The 12,371-nt window shown below is 40.6% G+C and overlaps 1 protein-coding gene across 6 annotated transcripts in view; it reads right to left on the reverse strand.

Moving 5' to 3' along the window:
* Positions 1 to 220: 220 nt before the first annotated feature.
* Positions 221 to 12,371, reverse strand: part of ZBTB7A (zinc finger and BTB domain containing 7A) — a 33,351-nt gene continuing 21,200 nt past the window's right edge. For all 6 annotated transcript variants that reach the window (XM_069962607.1, XM_069962612.1, XM_069962609.1 and 3 more), the window contains exon 3: positions 221 to 7,063. In XM_069962607.1, the coding sequence (XP_069818708.1) occupies positions 6,715 to 7,063 (349 nt within the window). In that variant the 3' untranslated portion in view covers positions 221 to 6,714. The remainder of the gene's footprint in view (positions 7,064 to 12,371) is intronic.

Consider the following 12,371-nt stretch of genomic DNA (forward strand, 5'->3'; position numbering starts at 1 on the left):
CATCAAAGCTTTACTTCCTGGATAACATAGTGATGTCATAACCCGACTCCCATAGTTGTGTGGGCTGTGGCTGCTGGGGAGGATGATGGCAGAGGGATGCTCAGTGTCCGTCCAGTGCCCTGTGTCCCTCAGTGTCCCCTGCCATCATCCTCTCCGGCAGCCACAGCCCGCACAGCTCTGGGAGTCGGGTCGTGACATCACCATTTTATCCAGGAAGTGAAGCCTTGATGCAGTAGTAAGCGCTGGGAAAAAAGCACTTTATATGCATTTCCTGTAATAAGTGTATATTGGTGATTTCACCGGACTTCTCCTTTAAGATTTAGCAAAAACAGGGCTAAGGATGAAGGTAGGAAAATTTCCTTTATTCCCAGTGTTCTGTGAGCTAAAGAAACATAACAGAAGGTTAGCCTTCTAACCTGCTGTTGACTTCTCTTTAATGTACTTTCATAAACTACAACTGTAGTTGAACTTGGAGCTGTCATGCTTAAGACTGTGTGTAGCGCCATTCTGAAGAGTAGATGTAACTTTACCAGAGGGATGTTACAGTTCATGTGTATCCTGAAATTACAATGCTGTTTATCTAGAAAGTGGATCATTGCAGTGTACAGTGCTTCACATTGTCCTCAAAGAACACACCAAAATAATGTTAAAAAATACAAACATACAGTATATTCCTGTCTAAATTTCAAGCTTCCTTTACAAGTGCAATCAGCTGTGAGGGTTCAGGGGTTAGTAAGAGCCTAGTTAGCACTATCCTCATATATTACCCATGACGACATTCACATCTCCCCAGAACATGTAAACATTACAGGGATTTGTAAGGTGCTTCTTTTATCTTCAGCTCTAAATAGTAGTACCAAGTGCTTTGTTACATATCTCTAGATTCTCTTACACACTCATACAATCTTATTCTTGCATTATATGTACTGAGTGTTTAGTACAAACCCTAGTGATGATAATGGTACAATTGCTTGCACTATAATTGTACTTAAAGAGAGTCTTTTAGCTTGAAAATGCTACCTAAGCTATTATGTTATGGAGCAGAAGGAGCTGAGATGATTGATATATATCTATATGGAAAATGATTCATTATTACTTGCAATTTATTGATTAAATATCTGATGTTTTAATGCTAAAAGGTCCAGTCCACTGAGTAACACTTTTCTTTAAACTCCACAGAATGATCAGTGATTTCTATTAAAAAGCTTCAAGTTATATTGAATCTTTACCCAAAAATGTATATATCATTCTCCTCAATCCTTTCTGCTCTATAACATGATGGCAATAGATTAGATAGCATTGTCTTGGTGACAGGTTAGCTTTAAAGGGGTATTCCACTCTTAACAATTCATTCTGTACATGTAATTACCTTTTCTTTCTCCTTTCCCTAGTTCTGAGCCTGCTGCTTTCTGCTTTAGACACAGAAAACAGTGAGCTGTTCTCTCAGTCTCCCACTCCTTACCCCTCCCTTCTAATAATGCTCATGTAAACAGTGTCCCTGGCTGACTGTTTCTGCAATCTGTGAGGTCGGAAGGGTTAATGACAGTAAGGTCACAAGTAACTTGACCATAGATTAACTTTACTACACCACACAAAAACAACCGACCAGGGACACTGTTTACCTGAGCCATCTCGCAAGGGAGGTGGGAGGAGGGGGGGATGGAGAGAACAGCTCAGACACAGTTTTCTGTGTCTTCAGCAGTAAGCAGCAGGCTCAGAACTGGGGGAAGAGGACTGAAAAAGTGATGGCATGTATTGAATGAATTGTTAATCTCCATATGCAGGATAATTAAACATATATTTTACCTGAGTGGAATACCCCTTTAACAGCATGAGGAACATATATCCCTGTATCTGCAGCTTGCATGTGCACAAAATACCATCACTTGTGAGGTGACAAATACTCCTATACACTTTGGACTCTTCATATACCTATATATCAAATAACAGGATACATCGACCAATCTGAAACTAAACAATGATTTATTTATTTTTTTTTATCCAAGCACTTTGGTGACATTAACAAATATTCTGAGGAAACAAGCTGACAGTGCTGTATCAAAAATGCAAAGCAGGGACTGGATTCTTTGATTCCATTGGCTAGTTTGAAATATATAGCAATAGTTTGGGTTGTACAGCAATAGTTAGCCAGTTGTTAAATTGATGGGAATAAAAAAAAAAAAAGAACACGTTAAGCCAAGATCTCTTTTTCCCCCCAGTGCTAAATCTAAGGCTACATCCAAATATTTAGTAATTTTGTATGTAATTGCAATTGAAAAAAAAAGCACAAAAAATGCCAGCAGTTTTTCCAGTGTTTTGGTGGTGGGGTTTTTCGGGTTTTTTCTCATTTTTAGTGTAAATTGGAAAAAACTGCAGATAAAATGGCAATATTTATATATACCTGCCATTTTTTCCCCCCTATAGAAGTCTACGAGGGAAAAGTACTACAATCTTTGGGGGGAAAAAAGATGCCAAAAGCTCAGCCTGCTGGGAAACGGAAAAAACAAAACAGAAAATGCCATTAAAAACAATAAACACCAAAACGTCATTTAGGTATAGAGTTTCATATTTTCCCACTCAGCTAACATCTGGCTGCAGCATTAAAATGCTGAGAGCTCAGAAACAGTTAGAATATTTGTGTTACTGTACAGACACAGCTGCGCAGCTGGGTTTTACCTACCGGGGGGTGGGGCTTACCTATGAGGGGATTGACTACAAGAAGGACTGCCTACATGGGGAATACAATTTACGGGGGGGGGGGCATTAAGCAGTCTGACTACTATTTGGAGGCAAATATTGGGCATAAGTATATGCTGTGATCAAGGCTCAGAGTGGGCCGAAATGCGTCTAACATTTTTCTACGTTTTTAGTATGTAACAATTTTATGGAATTAACACAATAAATACCGGATTATATTGGACTGCTGGAATACGTTTCCTTTTATCCATTGGGCATAACTGCTGATATGGAAACACAGAGGGAGCACTGTTACTGCCTCGTACACTATTAAAATAATACCTATTACACAAAGTCATTATCGGCCATACTTGGCTGATTATCAGCTGTTACAGCTGATAACTGTTTCGTGTCATTGGTCAGCTGACATTTAAGGCATGACCTAAAATCCAGATAGCAATAGTAATGGTCTCCTGGGCACCACACCGTGCAATAGGAGCGGCGGTAGCAGATTGTCGTTCTATACTATGGGCCACCTGGACGTTTTATAGATCGTCTAGGCAGCCTCTCCCCCTGCTCTCCGCGGCCCCCTTGCTTGATGTCTGTGCGTGTAATAGCACAGACAGCGAGCGGGGAACAAGCAGCAAGTGACAGCTGACCTGACAGATAAGCGCTTGCTTGCTCTGAAATGCCGTCTAATACAGCCTTAAGGATGACTGCAAGTAGAAAAATGTTCTGTTTATTTAGCAAAAGAAAATTAAGATTTAAATCAAGAATCATTCATAATGTCAAAAAATAAATCGAAATATGGCCAAAATGGGTTAAAACAGTGAGAATATGCCCACATGCTAAAAGGTGAAATCAGATGCTTTAGAGCCTGCAAAACTAACATTTTTTAAAGGCTACAGATAAGCCTTTCCCAATCTTCTAATCTGCTGCAAAATAGAATAGCTTCTAACTACCCCTTCCATACCGGATCCTGCTTGATTGACAGCTGCAAGCTGAAATCTAAGCAGAGTAAGTTATGGGAGGGGAGGAACAGGAAGTCCTCAGAAGATCATGAGCTTTGGAAAGCCTCTCCAACATCTGTCAAGCGAGAAATATATATATTATATATATATATATATATATATATATATATATATATATATATATATATTATATACCATATGTCTCCTTGACTTAACAAGTATCTAACAGTGTCAGCAGTTTAAAACGTAAAATGCATCTGACAGATTTACTTTAAATTCACCAGAAAGTTTACATTACATCTACAGAACTGTTTTCACACGATTTTTACTTTTTAAAATGGATTAAAAAAAATTATCTTACTCTTATTTGTTCAATAATTTATTAGCTGCGCGGGTAGTTCGCTCTTTCAGGAACTGTAAATTTAAATTCAATAGCCATAGCATTAAAAAAGTAAAAACAGAAATGGTTCTATAAACCAAATGACATAATGAATGAAATTGCTACTATAAATCTGTTCAAACTTAACTGTTCAATAATCCAAAATATAATTTTACAGCAATGCAAATGTTACCATCAAATAGTGCACATAAATATTATTTAGAATTTAGTCGTCCAAAACTGCTAACTTAGTGCAGAAGTAAAATGAATTCACAATTCAGATATTAGAAGGACACTAATAACAAGACCATCATATTTAATTACATTACATTTTAATAACAGCTAAAGGATACTATTAAGATGCTCTTTGTGCAAATATAATGTAAGTGTATATTCACATGCACCTTAAATGCTGTGGATTTGATGCTGTGTAAATCAATATAAATAAATAGCTGAACTCTGAAGCAGATACGCTACTTGTGAATATACACTAACAGTGTGACCTAACTAACCTTCTACTAACCTAAAGTGCTTTCAACCAGAGAAGACTTATTATAATGGCTATATTTTATAGTATGGCTAGCATTTCATTTGGATATGACCGTTATAGTCTATATAATATTAAAGCAAGAATAATTTTATGAATCATTTTAAAAACTGTCAGACTGTGTGAAAAAACTGGAGACCCTAAATTTTGCAGAAGCTAATATAATTACAACTCTATTTGGTCACCAGAGAAACATGTGGGTATATAGACAGACTACACAAACATAATAAGAATAATAAGGTTAAGCGTAGCTCCACACATCACAGCGGATTTGATGGTGCGGATTTGATATAAATAAACGAACACAGCATCAAACGTGCAACATCAAATCTGCTGTGGATCCTGTGCGTGTGAACGTACCCTTAAGGAGAATTAGTGTAAATTTTGCATTTGCAATTATAAATATTTATCTATATTTAGGCAGTAGAAATGACATAGTAAACATCTGACCCCAAAAAAAGAAAAAAAAACAACAAATATATAAGAATAATATTATTAGGCTGACTGCCTACTGAGCTGTTGTCACTGCTGAATAGACGTCAATAAAAGCATTAAAAAAATACAATTTTTTTTTTATCTTCATAAAATAATTGCTTTATGTAGCCTGTGAATATTGTCAAGAAGGTAGGGCCTGTGGTTCCCTGAGCCTTATAACTGCTACGCTTATCTTTGTTGTATGCACAGTGCACTTGTTGATTATGCAAAGGGACAGACAGCACAGTGAGGCGGTTTAGTTTCAGGGCCCAGGGAATCCTAGGCCCCACCTCCCTAACACTATTCAACTATTCATGGCCCAAATACATTTTTTTAAATGGAAAGAAAGCACAAAAGGTATGTTCTAATGACATCTAACCAGCGGTGCCTCCGGCTTGGTAGGCGGATGGGGGATGGGGGGGTTCACAGTATCTTTTTAGCAACAAGGCAAATCTGAAATGTTTTTAAAGCGACTCTGTACCCACAATCTGCCCTCCCCCCCAACACTTGTACCATCAGTTGTAGTCCTAAAAACTACTTTTAAACTTGCAGCCCTGTGTCAAATTGGCCTAGCCTAGAGTGTGTGTGCCCAAGCCTTGCACCGCCTCTCTGTCCCTCCTCCTCATCCTCCCCATCATTAGGAATGCCGCAGGCATGATTTCTCCTATTTATCACTAGTCTGAACACTGCACATATGCTGGATTGTTAAGGCACAAGTGATGATTAGGCAAAATCCTGACCAGGGGCGTTCCTAATAGTGAAGAGGGACGGAGAAGTGGTGCAGGCTTAGGGCACAGGTACTCTAAACGGCCAACGCCAATTTGACACAGGATTGTAAGTTTAAAAGTTGTTTTTAGGACAATAGCTGCATCACCTGCCAAATGGACCCCAGGACAGATCTTGGATTTAAAGCAGCTATCTGAAGGTACATGCAGTTTGAGGGGGGGGGGGCAGACTGTGGGTACAGAGTCACTTTAAGAGTTGTAGCTAGGCCAAATGCCCTAACCAACACAGAGTACAACCCTGAAAGCATACCTGGCTATTTAAAAAACAGCTATACCTGTCATGGTTTGATTGTCAAATTGTGGACATTAAGTTTATCGAGACAAAACTTTAAAGCTCCTGTAGGTAACAGTGTCACCTGGGATAAAAATGAATACTGTACAGTTAGAGGCTGTACAACCTAGTTTTTAAAGGAATTATTATTATATTATATTTTAAATATAAACACTATAAAATGCCAGAATCACCATAACACTGACTAGTGTTCTGAAATGCCAGTCACACGAAGCACGTAAAAATAAAATTGCATTGCTATACAAAAGTATAATTCAAAGTTAGCTCAGAATAGAGATAAGTCTGATTTCAGTGTAGCTGCCATTTACAGCAGGTATATAATAAATAGTGCAACCTGCCTGGATAAATCTTAATCCTTTTTGCTTTAATCATTACCTTCCATACATTCATTCCAAGCATTCCCCACCTCCCACAATCCCAGGAGAACACAGTTCCCCTTCTGGTCCCCTGTGCTGAGTATACACTCTCAAGTCCCACCCCTCCCATGAGGATAGTGATAATTAGGCAACCCAAAATATACTTTGATATAATTATATATTTATATATATTTATATAGATTTAGAGAAATATCTAGTTTGTTTTGGTTTTCTTTAGGAAGTGCTTCCAGCCCCCACACTAGGACAACCAGCCTGAATTTCTCCTGGACCATTGCCATTCCCTGGAGGCGGAGGAAGTGGAACAATCCCTTCTCGAATCCGAGGTTTACGCCCTCTGCGAGAGGGGATCCCATTGCAGCCATCCTTCTTTAGGTGTCTGTGGAGATGGTCAGAACGCACAAAGGTTTTGTGGCATGCCTGGCATTGGTAAGGACGGAGCCCTGTGTGTACTCGAGTGTGATTTTTCAGATCGTAGTTATGAGCAAAAGCTGCACCACATTGCTGGCAAAGATAAGGCTTCTCTCCTGTATGCTTCCGCATGTGAACCTTTAGCTTGTCCTGCCTTCAGGAAACAGAAATAGTTTTCATAGTTAGTAATGTAAAAGGAACAAAATACTCAAAAGTCTATGCACTTCAGACTCATTTAACATGAGCTTAGAAGTTTTAATCTTGACTTAAAGGGCTTATTCATAAAAAAAAAAAAAAAAAATCTTTCAGATCCACTGGTGCTTTAAAGTGACAAAAATTTGTAATGTACTTCTATTAAAAAATGTCAAGTCTTCCAGTGCCTATCAGCTGCTGTATGTCCTGCAGGAAGTGGTGTATTCTTTCTCCTTTGACACAGTGCTTCCTGGTGACGCTTCTGTCCATGGCAGGAACCATCGAGAGCAGTAGCAAATCTCCATAGAAAACCTTTCCTGCTCGCCAAACTGTAAAGAATACCACTTCTTGCAGAACATACAGCAGCTGATTAGTAATGGAATACTTGAGATTGTTTAGTAGAAGTAAATTACAAATCTCTGGCCCTTCTGACACCAGTTGAATGGAATGATTTTTTTTTTTTTTTGCTGAACTACCCCTTTAAATGGGTTGTCTGGGAGTAAAACAAAAAGATAAAATGATCTGAAAGCAAGTTGTTCTATCTATGTATAATGTATATTGTGATTACCTGGTACCCCCCTTTATTCTGGGCCCTCTCCTTGCATGTTTCCATCTTGCTCTCCTATGTTAGGTAGAATCTCAGTGATTCATTAGAGTGCCAAAAGCATGTAATCATTTTGTACTAAACTCAAGAATAATGTGCTAAAGTGATTTATAGAAATTATTATTTTTAAAGTGCCCTAAATTCCAGAGCATTCTACATATGATAAGGCATTAACATACAAACAAAGAACATAAAGTCAAGAAAAAGACATGAGTAAAGTAAATTACATACTGTTACATTGGGCGAGAAGACCCTGTTTGCGACGGCTTACTATCTACAGGGTGAATGCGGGGAGCAGCTGGTCACACTGCGGTGAGTTGACTGCAGGGTTACTGTAGGTTGTAACCTATTCTGAAGAGATGGATTTTCATGTTGCTTTTAAAAGTTGTGATTGTGGGCAAAAGCCAGATGTGTCAGGGTAGTGAGTTCCAGAATATGGAGGAAGCTCGGAAAAAATCATGCAGGCAGTTGTGTGAGGAACAAGGAGCGCACAGATGGAGGTCTTGTGAGGATTGCATGTAGTGCAGAGTGAGTGGGCTGCACATCAGAAGGAGAGGAACAGAGGAGCATGACCTGCCAGGTCCTTCACACACCAAAGGAGAGGGATGAAGGACCTTATCACATGACCCAAAGGTCCTCAATACTTCTGTGTAAAGATCAGTCCAACTAAAAGAGGAGGAGGGGGAAGCCTGGGAGCTGTAAGTGTTGTGTATGTGTGTCAGTGTGTGTATATATGTATCTGTGTATAAATGTATATGTTAGTGTGTGTGTGTGTGTGTGTGTATATATATATATATATATATATATATATATATACACACACACACAGGGGCGTAACTAGAAATGGCTGGGCCCCATAGCAAACTTTTGATTGCCCCCCCCCCCCCCCAACTGACCACTAAACGGTCAAGTGAAGTCATAACTACATAACTGCTAGCTTTGGTCAGGAGTGCTGGCAGTTAAAAGGGACATTTGCAAAACCCAGGAGATCAGCAGGGCCACCCGGTGCTGCAAATGATGACGGCTCAGGGGGCCCAGTGTATTGCAGGAGCAGGCCATGGGGCCCCCTGATGCGGCAGGCCCCATAGCAGCCGCTATGGCTGCTATAGTGGTAGTTACGCCCCTGTATATATATATATATATGTGTGTGTGTGTGTGTGTGTGTGTATATGTATCTGTGTATATATTTATATGTCAGTGTGTATATATGTGTATCTTTGTATATATGTATATATTTCTCTGTGGCTATATATGTATATCTCAGTGTGTGCATTCGAGGCTATATATAGTGTCTGGAACACTGGTGTATATGTGTGTGTTTGTGTATGTCAGAAGTGTCTCAAGTGATTGACATGTTTTCTCCCAAAGATGTTCTGCAGCAGTTTGTATTAATACTGGGCTCTAATAAAAGAACCCACCACTAAAAGAAAATGCTGCAGATAATATTTCTGGTTCTTATTCCACTTGGGAGATGATTTCCCTGTATATGGTCTATTCACGGTGTATACATCTGCACTAGTGTCATCACATCCCAGTGTAAGGGTATATTCACACGGGCGGGCTCGCAGCGAGATTCTCGCTGCGCGCCCGGCAGGTCCTGGCAGTTCCCATACACTACATACTTGCTGCGGTCTAAACGACCGCAGCGAGTATGTAATTATACCGCCCTTAACCCCTTCTGCTCCCCCGCTGTGTATATACTTTACTTGTCCTCGCTGCACGGGTCCGGCGTCCTGCTCTCCCGCCCGGCCAATCAGTGGCTGCGGCTGGGCAACACACTGATTGGCCGGGCGGGAGAGCAGGACGCCGGACCCGTGCAGCAAAGACAGGTAAAGTATATACACAGCGGGGGAGCAGAAGGGGTTAAGGGCGGTATAATTACATACTCGCTGCAGTGGTTTAGACCGCAGAAAGTATGTAGTGTATGGGAACTGCCAGGACCTGCCGGGCTCGCAGCGAGAATCTCGCTGCGAGCCCGTCCGTGTGAATATACCCTAAATGTGTGTATGCCAGTGGTGTATTTGTATATATGTTAATTGTACCTCTGTGTGAGTATATATGTGCGTCAAACCCAGTGAAAATTCTTCAACAGGACCCACACCTAAAGGCCACCCAAAAATCACCTTCAGGAGGGCTTGTTCTCTTCAAAATATTCTTGCACCCTGCAACCCAGAAACCCAATCTACACTATTGGATACTCCCAAAATATAAGGTGCTTTCCTCTGTAGTTCAGCAGCTTGCAAATGCTGTTGCTATATCACACGTTGGAAAAAGTCCAACCAAACCAATGAAGAATTTGCCATTAACCACTTCATGAATTGTGATACAACATATGTAATTTACCTGTTAGAATGCAGCTGCGGTATATAGTATCAACTATTGTGTTATATATGTTAGAGGCGTATTCTGCTCTAATATAACTTTTCATAGGTTGCTGCCCATGGTGATACTAACAATTCATTCCATACTTGTTATTAACTATTCAGCCTACTTCCCCCAGCTCTGAGCTGCTGCTTTCTGCTGAAAAAAATCTGTGTGAGCTGCGGGGATCCCGAGCACTCAGTGACAAAAGCTTGTTTTGTCACTGAGTACCTTAAACACCGCGATCGCTATAGATCGCTGCGGGATCACAGCTGCCTCTCATTACCTCTGGCCCCAAACACACTGATGTGTGCGGGATCACTGTCACTGCATCAGTCCCGCACACGGGGTATGTGCAGTAGGAACATAAATATACGTATTACTGATTGTAAGGGGTTAAAGGTCCATTGAATTTTGCTAAAAAGATGATGAGAGGAATACAAAAAAAAAAAATCTGTGTGAGAAAAACCTAAAATAACGTCTGTTGTTCGCTAAATACCGGCAGCCTAAAAATGTCCAGAACATTAACGATGGCAGTTATTGTAGATCGTTGTTTCCTTAGACTTCAATGGAAGTCATTGAAGATTGAAAACAAAGACAGTTATTTTGATAAAAAAAGACCGTGAGTAAACATGGCCTGAGAGACGTGAAGTAATCCTGTTTGGCAGAGGTAAGTGCAGACTTGAAATTAAAGAGTGGATACCAGTTGGCCGGCAGTGCACACAAAGTATAAAACGACAACCATAAATATGGCTGTCTTTTTTGCCCCTGTTTACACATTGTTTTATTTTCACTTAAAATTATGATAGTGTTGATATGTGATGTATTTTCTGCTTGATATGGAATAAAACACTTAAAGGTTGTGCAGCAGATTTCTTGGTTTATATAGTGGGTAGACGTGGATTCGGTCTTGAGCCGCTGGCACCCGAATTCAACCCTCACAGAGTGTACTCCGTTGTGGAAGTCTATCTATCTATTTATCTAATAAACAGAGTTCCGCTACACTCCTTCAGTGAAAAATGTATTCACTGATATATATGTGCGTCATATATATTCATAAAGCAATAGCTTTTGCAGACAGCATTAACTGTCTGAGACTTCAGTGGGCCCGGGAGCGACCACTCCTCCTGCCCCTCCCCCTAATTTCGCTTCTGGTGCAGGGCCATTTTAATGCGATTGGCCCTGCACACATCACTGTCCCCAGACCCGGGCATAACAACAGGTAGCCGCGGTCCTGCATCTGCCTGTCAGTGATGTACAGCGATCACAGTGTTTAAGGTAGTCAGTGACAGGACAAAGACCTATCACTGACTGATCGGGAGCCCCATACAGTACTGGCAGGTGGGGGTAAGCCACTTTAAAAAGCCTTAAAAAAAAAAAAAAAAACTAATAAAAATGCCCCAATAAAGATTTAATACCCCCTTTTCCATTATACAAATAAAAATATTTAAAAAATAAACATATTACCTATGGTGCCCTGCGGAATTGTCTAATCTATTAAAACAATATTGTTCCCGCACAGTGAACAGCTTAAATGAAAAATCTGGTTGTTGATTTTTTTTAAATTATATATTAGAAAAAAAAATAATAAAAAACAATACATTTTTCCAATATGATACGTGCGTTTCTTATGTTTTGGCAGCCCAAGGCCTTCGCATACTTGAATAAAGGAGGTAAACAGAAGAGCCAAGTGAGCTGCCAGTTGTGATGGTGGTGGGGCAAACAGGTGCGATTAGGGGGGCAGGTGGGTGGAGCACAAACAACATGGCAGGTGCTCATCTTGCCACCAGTTATGGTTTCCACAATATACTATATTTTAAGCTGTGCTATTGCGTAACCTAAAGTATCGGAAATTAGGGAATCCTGGTTTTAAATCGATTTTCTGCACCGCGGGGGGTGTTCAGAGCGGGGTCCCGCCGAGACACCGCTCTGAACAGCGCCGCTCCCGGCTGATATGTGCAGCTGGGGAGCGCCTCTATTAGCCGGCGCGGGTCCCGTTACCGAGCCTGCTGATTAAGCACTTCAATGCAGCTGTCAAACCTGACAGCTGCATTGAAGGGCTTTAAACTTCATGTCCCTGGTGTCTAGTGGGACGGATCTCCCACCCGCGATGCGATCACGGGGGAGATCCGTTCTTCTGCCCGTGCCGGGCCTCAGCGTCGCAATGACCCTAATCTCTTCTCGGCAATAGATTGGTATCGCCACGCACGTAATCGCCCAAACTATTAATTAATCTCATTCCTGATCTCGCATGGTAAACGGCGTTAGCGCAAAAAAATTCCAAAGTGCAAAATTGCACATTTTT

This window comes from Dendropsophus ebraccatus, chromosome 3 (genome assembly GCF_027789765.1).
Source record: "Dendropsophus ebraccatus isolate aDenEbr1 chromosome 3, aDenEbr1.pat, whole genome shotgun sequence".
NCBI classification, from domain to species: Eukaryota; Metazoa; Chordata; class Amphibia; order Anura; family Hylidae; genus Dendropsophus; species Dendropsophus ebraccatus.